The sequence below is a fragment of the Polypterus senegalus genome, chromosome 10 (assembly GCF_016835505.1).
Source record: "Polypterus senegalus isolate Bchr_013 chromosome 10, ASM1683550v1, whole genome shotgun sequence".
Classification (NCBI taxonomy): Eukaryota; Metazoa; Chordata; class Cladistia; order Polypteriformes; family Polypteridae; genus Polypterus; species Polypterus senegalus.
Genome location: NC_053163.1, coordinates 151,910,251 through 151,923,357, shown reverse-complemented (window position 1 = coordinate 151,923,357; position 13,107 = coordinate 151,910,251). Strand labels below are relative to the sequence as shown.

The window sequence follows — 13,107 nt, the reverse complement described above, 5'->3', positions numbered from 1 at the left end:
AGAAAAGGAAACATTTTAATAATAACGTAACATGATTGACATTGTCATGAGTGTTGCTGTCATATATATGCCTGCCTAAATAAGTCACCCTCGCTTTGCTCTTACTTTTTTACCGTTCATTTAATGGCTAGTGGCGGAAAAATTATAAAATGGAAGGAGGATGGCTTTACCAAAACAATTATTGATGGCGAATCGATTATTCATAAAGCTTGAATTGGTGATCTGTTTTTCTGTGTTAACCTCATATTTTTCATACTTCTTCTCAAACTAAGGTGGTGCGAGGGTAAAATGAATCGGGATCGCTGATCAATGTAATCGTGTACCAGGAAATCATGCATTGACAAAAGCTCCCTTTGCTTGTAATGCAAAGTGTGATTAAATGCATTATTTTTAACGTTATGGAGCACATGCATGAAGCTTCTCAGCTGTGCTTGTGCTAAGAAAAGGAAAGATTTTAAAAATAACGTAACACGATTGTCAATGTAACCTTTTGTAAGTAGTGCCTGGAGGATTCAGTGTGTAGAAACTCTAGAGACAGCGTGTGTATTAACTTGTGGATTTTTCTGTGAGTATTTGGTGGCAGTCTGACGGTTGCTTGGAAGACAGCGTTAGCTGCGGAGCTCAGCTCAGAGCAAAATGAGGTGGGAGGGGAGATGATGACGTGACTCCCCCGCCTTTAACTGTCAATCCCCACAAACACAGTCTCGAATTTGCATAAGCACACCCCTTCACCTACAATTTTAACTTAGTTACAAAGTGATCAAAACTCTCGTTTATATCCTGCGTCCTCTCATTAAACTTGTATCCCGCATTACCTGTGGGCATGTGAAACGCCAGCGTAGCCTGTCTATGAACTTAATTTAAAGTTTAGGTTTACACCTTGCTTTCTTTCCGAGGTAGCAGCACTCATGAATATGGTAGTATATGTCACTTTCGCTCGCTTCTTATTGTTTTGCTGCCTTCTCAATTATGTAATGCATGTTTTCTTAAGCGCTTTTTGGAGGTCTTCCTGGTTTTCTACGCACTGCGTTGACAGTCAGTTCACGTGATTACGTGAGAGGCGTGATGATGTCACACGAAACTCCGCCCCCACGTCATTCCAGCTCAACTCTATTACAGTTAATGGAGAAAAATACCTTCCAGTTATGACCATTAGGCGCAGAATTTCGAAATGAAACCTGCCCAACTTTTGTAAGTAAGCTGTAAGGAATGAGCCTGCCAAATTTCAGCCTTCTACCTACACGGGAAGTTGGAGAATTAGTGATGAGTGAGTGAGGGCTTTGCCTTTTATTAGTATAGATATATATATATATATACAGTATAATCCAACGTGTCTGTCTGTCTATATGTCTCACTGCTTTTCACAAGAGAAATACTTAACGAATTTTTTTAATTTATTGCTTTTGTTTTGACCTTTGATGATTTGGATTATGATTAGGATTCGTTCACTTGTAGTTTGTCTTTTTGGCAAAATCTGAGTTTCATTTTTGAACTTTCTGTTTAAGGCGATTAAATACTGTCATTTTATAAAGATTATAAAAGCCAAAGCATTTTTGTCATGGTTTTTCATTCCCTTGAGAGGTACGTTGAAAATCTTTGAAACACTTAAAGTATTTAGAAAGTAAAAATCCTTTTAGGCCTATGTAGGCCAACGCTGGCTAGTAGAGTTTTGAGTCGGGCTGCCTGAAGTGAGTATTTCATGGGCTCGGCTTATGAGTCGTTTCCATGGCCTCATGCTATTTTGCAATTTTTTCGTGCATTTGATCTTGACGATGTGAGCAGGTCAGCGTGGGTATGCGAGATGAAGGATAAATCCTAGTGTTGTGAGCAAATTCAAAATCTTTTTGTTATTGATCATCCTGGTTTAATAATTTTAGTTCATATATTTGGTCAATCATTTTTGATGACAGATTGGTTTAATATTTGGTTTTGACCTTAGCTTGTCCATTCTATGTTCATCATCCACTGGTCATTTTCATTCTTCATAGCCTGTCTCCTCAGAGTCACAGCCCTGCTTGCAAGTCCTCCTTGGTCACCACAAAACTCATTCCACTTGAATAAATGATTGATTAGCTGATAAAATCTTATTTCTATTCTGTTCTTCATTTAGGGTGGAATGAGAGCTGTGGTCTGGACAGATGTCTTCCAAGTCATTGTCATGATTTCTGGATTTTTGGCCATCATGATCAGAGGGACCATTCTAGTGGGTGGACCGTCTACAGTGCTACAGACTGCAATGAATGGATCAAGAATCAACTTTGGAGAGTAAGAAAAACAAAGGCGCCAGTCCAGTTAAGGGGGCACTTGTGCCCGATGAGCCTCGACGGCTCAATGTCTGTGACTTGCGTCAAGCGGAACTGTTACTTAAAACTTTTAAGCAGTAATGTTTGTTTAAAGTCACTTTGCTCTGTAAAAAGTTTCTTTCTTTCTTTCTTTCTTTCTTTCTTTCTTTCTTTCTTCTGCTTTTGAGTGGCACATCTTGCAGCAACTTTCTTTTCAGAAGCTCCAGCCTTTCCTTTCATTTTTTAATTTGTTAAACTTTTTTTTTGTTGTTGTTAATTATTAATATTAAGATTTGCACTTTGGCGTTTTATTATAAATTACATATATTATAACATGAATTTTTAAATTGAGGAATGTGCCACTGTCTTAGCTGACCTGAGCTTTGGTTCGTCTCAGTTGCCTTTCGGACGAGCTGTGAACTTGAGAGAGAGCGGTCACATTGTGGCCACTGAAGATCTGAAGGCTACCTTAGGTCCACAAAATCGGTGAATTTAAATATATATTATGGACCACCAGTCTGGCACCACCACCTCAACCCAACACAGACAAGTGTAGGACACAAGTTCAAGGCACACACAATTTTTTTTTTTTTTTTTTCCTCGTGGGAAACGCCTTCTCCATTTTCACAACTCCCAGCACAGTCTCACAAGCACAATACACAACTCTTCCTTCTCTTTCTCTTCTCCTCCACTCCTCCGGTCAAGCTTCGCCTTCTTCCTCTCAACTCTGGCTCTTTGAGTAATGGCTGCTGGCTCCTGTTATATTTCACCTGGAAGTGCTCCATGACCTACAGTAGATACCACCAGGAGTGGTGGAAGAACTGCCTCAAAGGGTACAGCAGATCACGCTGCAGCACCCCCTGACGGCACCCACAGATCCCCAGGGTTGCACCAAACTCCAACTCCCATGGAGCCCAGCAGTAGTCCAAGGCACCGCTGCAACCCAGGGGAGCTGCCATCTAGCCTCTGGGGAGGCATCCCGCCAGGCAAGGGCCCCCAGCCACACGCTACTATATATATATATATATATATATATATATATATATAGAGTATATATAAATCTATATAAATCTACTCTATATATAACATCTTAAACCTTGAAGTACATTGATTTTATATGACTTTTCTGTCATATTTATTTTAAAACCTACATATATATTTTTGGTGTCATTCTTTTCAGAGTTTATCAAACTTTAATGTGATGTCGTTACATTTTCAGATTCTTATTTCATTTTTAAATTCTAAACTAAAAATATCAAGAACTCAGGTCCCGTGAGATGGGACTTTGTGCCAAAAGATTTAACCAGGCCCAGGGCCACAAATAAAAGACAAAGTGTAGAAGAGCTGCTGTCCAGGCTTTTAAACATTTGAAGTGCCGCATGAGATGGAGATCACACAGCACGGCAGCAACAGCAGCTCATCGAGCAAAGAGGAGGTAAAAAATAAAACTTTATTTGTTTCCCATTGTATTACCGTTTAAGAGGGGGGTGTCGGAGGAGCAACCACATCTCCTTGAGGTGCATTCAGCTCCCCTCTTCATAACATGAGCGTCGTAGACGTGAAGTGGCTGGTGCGTAGTGCAGGCCGGGGGGGTTGGCAAGCGAAGAGAGCAGGGGGTAACCCCAGTATATATATATATATATATATATATATATATATATATATATATATATATATATATATATATATATATATATATATATATATATATTGGGGGCGCTAGGGGTCGCTATTACCCCGTTGAACCCATCAGACAGACGTCCAGGACACTTGTTTAAAACACCAAGAATAATTTCTTTAATATTTTCTTACAATAATGTGCACAAAGCACCGCACACTCCACAGTTCTCCAATAAATCAATAATAACAACAACAATATTTATTTCTATAGCACATTTTCATACAAATAATGTAACTCAAAGTGCTTTACATAATGAAGAAAGAGAAAAAAGACAAAGTAAAAATTAAAATAAGACAACATTAATTAACATAGAATAAGGGAGGACAGAAAAAACAACAAAAAACCCCTGGCTGGAGAGAAAAAATAAAATCTGCAGGGATTCCAATCACAATAATAATAAACAATAACCAATCCTCCACTCCCAGGAGCTCTGTTCTTCTACCACTCAACTCCGGCTCGATCTGCTGGGTTTCTCATTGTCCTTTTATAGTCCCTGACCAAGAAGTATTTCTTCTCCCTGTCAAACGCCACATCGTCCTTCATCAAGTGTCCCAGAAGTACTGCAGGCTTCCGTCCTCGTGACCCCGAAGTACTTCTTGGTTGGCGTAACAGTAAGAGTCCCCAGGTTCTTGGTGAGCTCCCCCTGGCGGCACCAACGGCACCCAACTGGGCTGAAGAAACGGATTGCATGTCCCATGCTGCCCTGCGGGAATCCAGGGAACCATTTCCGTCCAGGGGAGCTGCCATCTAGCGTCCTGGGGGATGTAGTGCCCTGAAAAGGCTATTTTTCCCAGCCAGACTGAAACACCGTCCATCCATCACTATATATATATATATATATTGTAACAAAGGCGCTATATAGGTGCCTGACCCGACACAGATAGACACGGAGGCACGTATAAAAAGTACAAAGTCTTTTATTTTTCTTCAGCTGTGGGACACGTCTTCCCCGTGCCACACAGCTCAAACACAGTCCCAAAGCACAACAAACACAACCCACAATCCTTTTTCCTTGACCACCACTCCTCCTCAAGCTTAGTCCTCCTCCACCCGACTCTAGCTCTTTGAGTGGTTGAGGCTGGCCCTTTTTATAACTCACGCGGAAGTGTTCTTGGTGCTTGACCACCTGGTCCTAATTGCACCTCCAGGTGGGGCTGAAGATTCATCCAGCCAGGCTGCTTAATCCATGCAGCTCTCCTTAGCGGCCATCCGAGACCCCAACCAGGCTGTGGATGAGTCCATCTCCCATGGAGCTCTGCGGGTGGTTGGGGAATCACCGTCAGCCATGGAGGCTGCCACCAAGCGTCCTGGGGGAGGTACTGGACTGCCCATGGCGGCTCCTCTGGAACATAAGCAGTAGGGGCGTCCCTGCCGAGCATGGGACCTGGCTGTCCTTCACAGTATATATATATATATATATATATATATATTGTGAACGGGACCCGGACACAGACAGATGGACATCGTTTCTTCCACCACACACATGTTTATTTACAACTATTTACAAATATTTTTAGTGCACGAACCCAGTGCCTCCAGCACCGATCCCCCAAAGTCCGGGCCTCTCACAGTCCTTTAAGCCTTTCTTCTGGCCCCTTTTATCACACTACCCGAGGCCTCCAACAAAACCAGGGCGGTCGCCCCCTCATGGTTAGTCCCCTCGGGCGTCCCGGCTGGGCTCCACCCCCAGCCGCCTGTGACAATATATATACACAAAGTACAGTACAGTATATCTCTCTATATATAAAATCCACTGTCTGTCTGTCTGCTTTTCACAAGAGAACTACTTAACATATTTCGATCTGTTTTTTTCTGTAATTTGCTTGAATATTCCGGTTGATTTTGCGACTTCTCTCATTGCGCTAAGAATCATAGTTCACTTGCAGGTGCGATATATTCGCGCTAAACAGAGGCTGTGAGCTGAGGAGAGGGGCAAATATGATGTCAGCTGCACAGAACCAGCTTAAATCTCATATTTCAGACAAGATATCTACCCCTTTAAGATGGGTTGAAATCCATGTCATCAAAGTAGACCTCAGTGTTAATGTTGGCTGTGCAGCATGCAATGCATATGTCTCTGTGGTATGCCCTTTGGAAAGCAGTGTTAGTTTGGGATGCGTCATCTGTTGGAATGACAAATGCAGTGCATTTTATTACTACAAATGTATGGGATGTGTCATCTATTAGATCTATTAGAATGAATAATAATATTAATAATAATAATACATTTTACTTGTATTGCACCTTTCCCTTGCTCAAAGCACTTAAATGCAACGCATTTCATTACTACAAAATGCAATGCATATGTCTATCTTATATTCCATTTGGTATGGAATGTGTAAAAGCAGTGGTAATGTTTGTGGTGGTGTTGGTGGAACGAGCTGCCCACATCCATCCAAACTGCTGCTGACTCTCTCAATGTATTCAAGAAACAATTGAAAACCCACAAAATATATTTATGGTCCCATGAATTTCACTACGACGGCATTTCACCTGAATTAACAAAGCAAACTCACTTCAATTTAAGCTGAAATATGTGAACCAGACTTTGAAATGCAGTCTGACTTTGTCGATGTTGCTGACTAGGAGGTGGTTGTATCATCTTGTTCTGGCTTATTTATTTAAATTCAGCAACAGAAATGATTCACATATGAATCATTCTGAACTCTTGTCTCTTCCAGCAGACAGCTTTGGATGGCACAGACTTCTGACAGTATGCTCTTGTTATGCACACAACAAGCTGGACTTGCTGTGTTCAGATTAAATGTAAGCCTGTGGTAATTCTGGACATGTCTGACCAACTTACTGTCACCTACAAGCCTGATATCAGACAGCAGCAGCTCTTCGTTATCCATGCCAGACGTTCTTTTATGTGTTGTGTTGCTGTTTGTTTTTTATCTTTATTGACTGTGTATAGCTGACCGAGAGGAATACACAAGTCCAAATGACATGTTGGGGTGCCAACTGAGTCACCATAATTTTGAGACACAATAACATCAAACAAAATAACAGACGCACAATGGCACAAAAACAGAACATAAACACCGTCTGCTGTAGAGCTAAGGAGATCAGCTCTGAAGAGTGGTCTGCTTTCAGGCTGGAGCTCCATCCAGCGGGTAGCAAGTCTCCAAATGAGACATCTTCTTCTGGAGCATCCTGCCCTCAGAGTGCTTGAGCCGGAAAGTCAGCTGTTTTAATTGGCCGTCTTCTTGGAGTCATTAGTGGGAAAACGAGAGCAGATGGTCACAGACATCGCCCTCTTGTGGTGCAGTGTGGTAGTGCAAGCTTGGACGATGACTCTCTGAGAGGCATGCATTTTCTTTTTCTTTATCTTCCCTTGAGCTTCTCTAGAGTTTAAATTTTTCCCCTAAAGTACATCTAATCTTTCTTTCTTTCTTTCTTTCTTTCTTTCTTTCTTTCTTTCTTTCTTTCTTTCTTTCTAACGTGCATGTATGGTTTTCCCCTGCCACTTCACTGACTGTATGTTCTTAGTTTCAGCTTCGACGTGCAAAGGCGCTATACATTCTGGACTTTTGTGTTTGGAGGTTCGATGCTGTGGCTCTCCATGTATGGAGTAAACCAGTCCCAAGTACAGCGATATGTTGCCTGCAAGACAGAAAGAGAGGCGCAGCGGTGAGTGTCGTAATGCCAGCATTGTCTCAATGCTGTCCGACAGGATTTTCTCAGTTTTCAGGCTGCCCATTTAAGCACATGGTGGCTCAATTTTTAAATGGCTGCTGACATTGCTTAACCCAGTATGTGTTTATATATGTGTTTATAACTTAACAAGTTCATATTGCAGCTGTGCCTTTCCCATGTTATTAATCATTTCAAACGCTGTTTAGCTGTAGATCAAAAGTGCCAATTCTTTACAATAATAATGTGCTGATAACGTTGTTCAATCAATTCAGTCATATACATATATGCTTATAGAATTGCTTTCTTCTTCCATTTGTTTCCAGAGAAATTGTGCTCTCTTAGTTATCTTACCTAAAGCACCAGGAGAGGGCACTGCTGTGCCTGACAGTGTTTAATTGCTGCCCACAATACCTATGAGGTCAGACATGTAAAGCCCTCCATGCCAGTCACAACATGCCCATCGAATGCCAGGGTACACTATGGTTATAATTAGGGATGTGGGAGGGTTATCTGACTCAGAGGGTATTTCGTGACTGACGTCAAGAGTGGCATTTGAGGATGGCAAGTGGGGCGACCGCCCTAGGTCCAGCACCTAAGGTCCTCATGTCCCGTTCAAGCAGATTTGTCAAGTTATATTCTCCAGTTATATTTTGATAAAGTCCACGTGTTACTGTGCAAAAATTTAGCTGAACACTGTAATGAGAAAATCTGGTGTATGTTAACATTATTTTTATTAAATTTGTGCGCAGGTTTATACAGTCCACACATATTGGTAACAGTGTTTGACGTAACCGGCCCCGCGTGGGGTTGGTCAGCCATAGGCCCTGCCCGCATACCCCTTAGGCCTCCTCTGACTGACGTCATGGCATTCCATGATGTTGTGGCTATTAAGTGACCTACGTCATACCTACTGTGGGCTGCGGTTAAGACCCGTCTCACTGAGTGAGCTGTTTACGTGTGTGCGCTCTGCCCAGCATTTGACTCCCTCAAATCAAATATCCGAGTGGCTATTGGACGCAGAAAAGTAGAGAAAATATACAAAATGTACAAATTCAAGCAGCCACTCTCAAGGTAAAATTGAAACAGGTAACAATGAAGGATGTTCCAAAAGTTTCCGCACTTTTATATTTTCATTGGAAACAGTGAAGGTGCGCGGGAGGAGTAGTATTTGGGCATTAAAATGTTGGTATGATGCTATGTGATGATTACATCACAAAGGAAGGTGACTATGCAGAAAAGTGATGTCATTTGTTTTTGAAATTGTTAATAAATAGAGTTAAAAAAAAGTGCAGAAACTTTTTGAACGTCCCTCGTAATTTGCAGTTCAGAATAGTTCTGGTATTACCTTGTGGTCACGTAGGCACAATACATAGAAATAAAAAGGCCGTGTGCTCCGTGGTTACTCTCTCAAGTGGGCGTTAGCATATCATAATCTCTTGGACCAATAGCGTGAGTTTTCTGCATTCGACTTATACGACCGACATTGTAAAAAAACGGAAATGATACGGTAAAATCAAGCCGTGACTTATCTGCGGGAGAACTTAAATGCGAGTATATACAGTAAATAGAGTTAAAAAAAAAAAGTGAGGAAACTTTTTGAACGTCCCTCATAATTTGTAGTTCTTGTAGAATGGAATTGTGTGGGTGTTAGCGTGTGGTCATGTAGGCACAATACATAGAAATAAAAAGGCAGTGAGCTCCGTGGGTACTCTCTCAGGTGGGTGTTAGCATATTGTAATCTCTTGTACCAACTCACTACCATCTGAGATTAGAAATATTGATTCATTCTCACTTTTCAAATCTAAACTTAAATTTGTTTAAGACTGCTTTTATCTCTTTAATTGCTCTGTCTGGTTTTAATTTTTGTATTTTAGTTTTTTTTATAATGTGTTTTATCTATTGTTTGGTATCCTTGAGTGTTTAGAAAGGTGCCTAAGAATAAATAAAATGTATTATTATTATTATTATTATTATTATTATTATTATTATTAAATAGAGTTAAAAAAAGTGTGGAAACTTTTTGAACGTCCCTCGTAATCTGCAGTCTCACAGAAAGTTTAAGATGGACAAGTCTGCAACATCCCTCGTATGTGTGAAACTATTGCTTTGTGTGCTTTTCAGAAAACTGAATTTTGTTTGGAAATAAAAAATGGGCCAAAACGGAAAAATAAAATGAATTAGCTCCCAAAGAGTTAAATAAAACCCAAGTGCATTCAACACAAATTACTGGAGCATTGCTAAAGTCAACTTTTCAGCTCCTGGCTAAGTAGCTTAATAAACCAAAGGTTTTCTTAATGCCAAATGAACCTTGACACTCAAGAGGGGTTTCATCGAATGTTTGATCTTTTACGTCCTGAAAATCGAAAAAAATTGTTTTAGATAATTTTTTTTCAAAGGCTATATGCTCAATGTTTTATTTAAACACTTTTACACGTTTGCCACTTTGTGACCGCCAGGTGAACGTTCTTCGGTAAAGATATGAACGTACATCATTTCTCTAATATTTGCAAGGAGGAAAAGGTCAACTGAAAGGCGTCATGTTAAATCTACTCAGCAACGTGTGTACCTCAGCAAAGAGTGAGTTGCGCACAAGAGGAATCACAAGCTCATAAACCCTGTCAAATGAAGGGTCATCAAGATTGGCTTACCAGGAACAAGTGGAAATTCAAATGTTCCTTAGTGGATGGAATTTTTCCGTTTCACTGGCTAGGAAAGAGAAATTATAAGGAGAAGTTAATAAGAGAGCCGGTCTAGTAAAGCTTGTGCTAGAAGTTTCCTGGTGTGGTCAAAGTAGGAGACCACAAATTGTGAGGGCTGGGACAGGTATGGAAAACTGCTGAGACACTTTCACTTTTTCTCCTCCTTCTTCTTGTTTTTCCTTTTTTGCCACTTCTGTGTGGGGTTCTGTCCTGGATATGATGTTAATCTGCATCCAGCCTTGTATGTAGGCCCTCCAACCTGCTTGGAAAAACCTGGGGGTTGGTGGCAGAATTGGCACTCCAGCCGCCATAAAAAAAACCTCCCAATGTCCCCATTCCATCTGAACTGGTGTGGCGCTGAGGTGTCACCCGTTGCATGGCTGCACTCGGGTCCTAATCTGGGATCCTGATGTGGTTTGTCAGGTGGTGGGTGCAGCAATGCACTGTAACAGCGCCTGCTCCTAACCTCTGTGTGTGGGTTGATGTACCTGATCTACCTTCTCCATAAAGCTCAGTCCCGCGCCAAATCTCCATCAGACTCTTTTCCTTCAAATCTTCCTTCATTTTATCCATCCACCTTCCTCACTTTCTCTTCCACTGGACTTCCAATCCCATCATTCTTTTGCCCACATCTTCATTGTCTCTCCTCATCACACGTCCATACCACTTCAATGTACTCTCCTGTACTTTCTTAGATGTTGTAGCCCTGATTGCCTCATTTCTTATTCTGTCCTTTTTTATAACTCCACACATCCATCTCCACACTTCTCCCTCTACGGTGTATAATATCATTAAACGGTTTAAGGAATCGGGTGGAATTTCAATGCGTAAAGGTCAAGGGTGCAAACCCGTGATCTCCGATCCTTCAGATGGCACTGAATCAAGAAGGGTCACTCATTGATAGTTGATAGCACCACATGGATGAGCGACGACTTTGACAAAGCTTTGTCAAGCACTACATTCACAAATGCCACTTCAAACTTTACTGTGCTAAAACAAAGGCTATGTTAGCCATGTCCAGAAGTGGCGTCCACTAAAATTGGAGAAGTGGCAGGCATCTGGGATGGACCATCACACAGTGAAAATGTGTATTGTGGTCAGACGAGTCAGTATTGCAGAAGAAATGGACGCCGTGTCCTACGGACCAGAGACGAAAAGGACCACCCAGACTGTTATCAGCAACAAGTCCTGCAGGGTCTGTCATGGTATGGGGTTGTGTCAGTGCCCACGTTAATGGTCGTTTATACTTCTGTGATGGCAGCTTTAGTGCAGAAAAGTACAATGAGATTTTCAGAGCAACATATGCTGCCTTCAGGACAACATCTTTTCCTGGGACGTCTATGTATTTTTTCAACAAGACGATGCGAAACCACATTGTGCCCACGTCAGAATGGCACGGCTGTGGAAGAAGAGGGTCCGGCTACTGGACTGGCCTGCCTGCAGTCCTCACCTGTCCCCAAACAGATGATGTGCGGAGAATTTTTGAAACGAAAAATGTGACACCGATGACCACCTACACCTTAAGACGTGTCTGCAGGAAGATTAGGACAAAGTAAGACCTGAAACGCCTCATCCCTTGGTGATCCTCGGTGCTGAAAACGTCTTTGAAGTGTTGTGAGAAGGAATGTCGACGTGACAAAATTGCTGAACGCCCCATTGGCCCAACGTTTTTTTGTTTTTATTTTGGAAAGTGTCGCAGGCCTGAAATGCAGGAATGGATGTCTATCAACAAAAGAAATGAAGTGGACCAGACATAACCTGACATATCTTGGGGTCACACCGTCTGCAATGGAATTAAAGTCAAAGTACATCACTTTGCTTTTTTTCTGTTTTTTTCCATATCGTTCCAAGATTTTTCTGATTTGGGGTTGTAGAAGAAAGGCGAGATGAAACAGCAAAGGATTAACAGGTGTCAATGAGTGGACGCTAGGTGGTAATTTTGCTCCTTCTTTCCCAAACAGACTAACACAGCACACAGGTTAAAATACCATGAAGTTATTTAATGTCTTCTTAAATGAGTGCCCCTTAAGCACCACAGCCACCAATTTACAGGCAAGAAAACCCCAAACACAAATAATTCTAAATCAAATCTCTCCTCCACGCATCCCAGCAAGCTCTGATCCTACACCTCCCAACTCCGGCTCCCTTGCTGGGTCTCCAGCACTCCTTTAAATAGACCTTGACCCGGAAGTGCTTCTGTCCTTCCATCCACGTGACTTGCTAGCACTTCCATCCACGTGACTTCCTGGAGCACTGGCTTTTCTTCAGCCTGGAAGTACTTCGGAGCTTCCGTCCCCATGACTTGCGAGTACTTCCGGGCTACGGATGAGGTATGGCTCCTCTTGGTGGCCCCCACATTACCCAACAGGGCTGAGAAACCGAACTCCAAGTCCCAGGATGCAGAATCCGGGCCACGGCTACACTTCAGGGGAGCTACCATCTAGCGTTTTGGGGGAGGCAGTGTCCAAAAGTAGCTGCTTGCTCCCATCCTTCCATCCTCAGGGCGTCCTGGCCGTCTATCACACAGGGCTGTTGAACAAAATTAAATGAAGAAATCAAGAAACATTTTAAAACTGAGAATCCAAAGCAGCTTTGCAAAAGGAATGAAAACAACCACAAGATTGGATTCTAAGAAAAGCCCAGGACCTCGGGCTTCTAGCTGATGAACTAAACTTGTTTTTTTTACACGCTTTGACACCAATAACTTCAATACCCATAATGCACACAAATGGGAAGTGCTTTGTAAAAATGCCAGAAATACAACTGGGACGGTGAAGGCAGTGCGGCCAGATGGCATATCAGGTGG

General features: G+C 42.0%; 1 protein-coding gene across 1 annotated transcript in view; it reads left to right on the top strand.

Moving 5' to 3' along the window:
- Positions 1–13,107, top strand: part of slc5a5 (solute carrier family 5 member 5) — an 85,409-nt gene that overhangs the window by 39,955 nt on the left and 32,347 nt on the right. The window contains exons 5-6 of the mRNA XM_039767744.1: positions 2,111–2,265; positions 7,456–7,596. Coding sequence (XP_039623678.1) covers positions 2,111–2,265; positions 7,456–7,596 — 296 coding nt within the window. The remainder of the gene's footprint in view (positions 1–2,110; positions 2,266–7,455; positions 7,597–13,107) is intronic.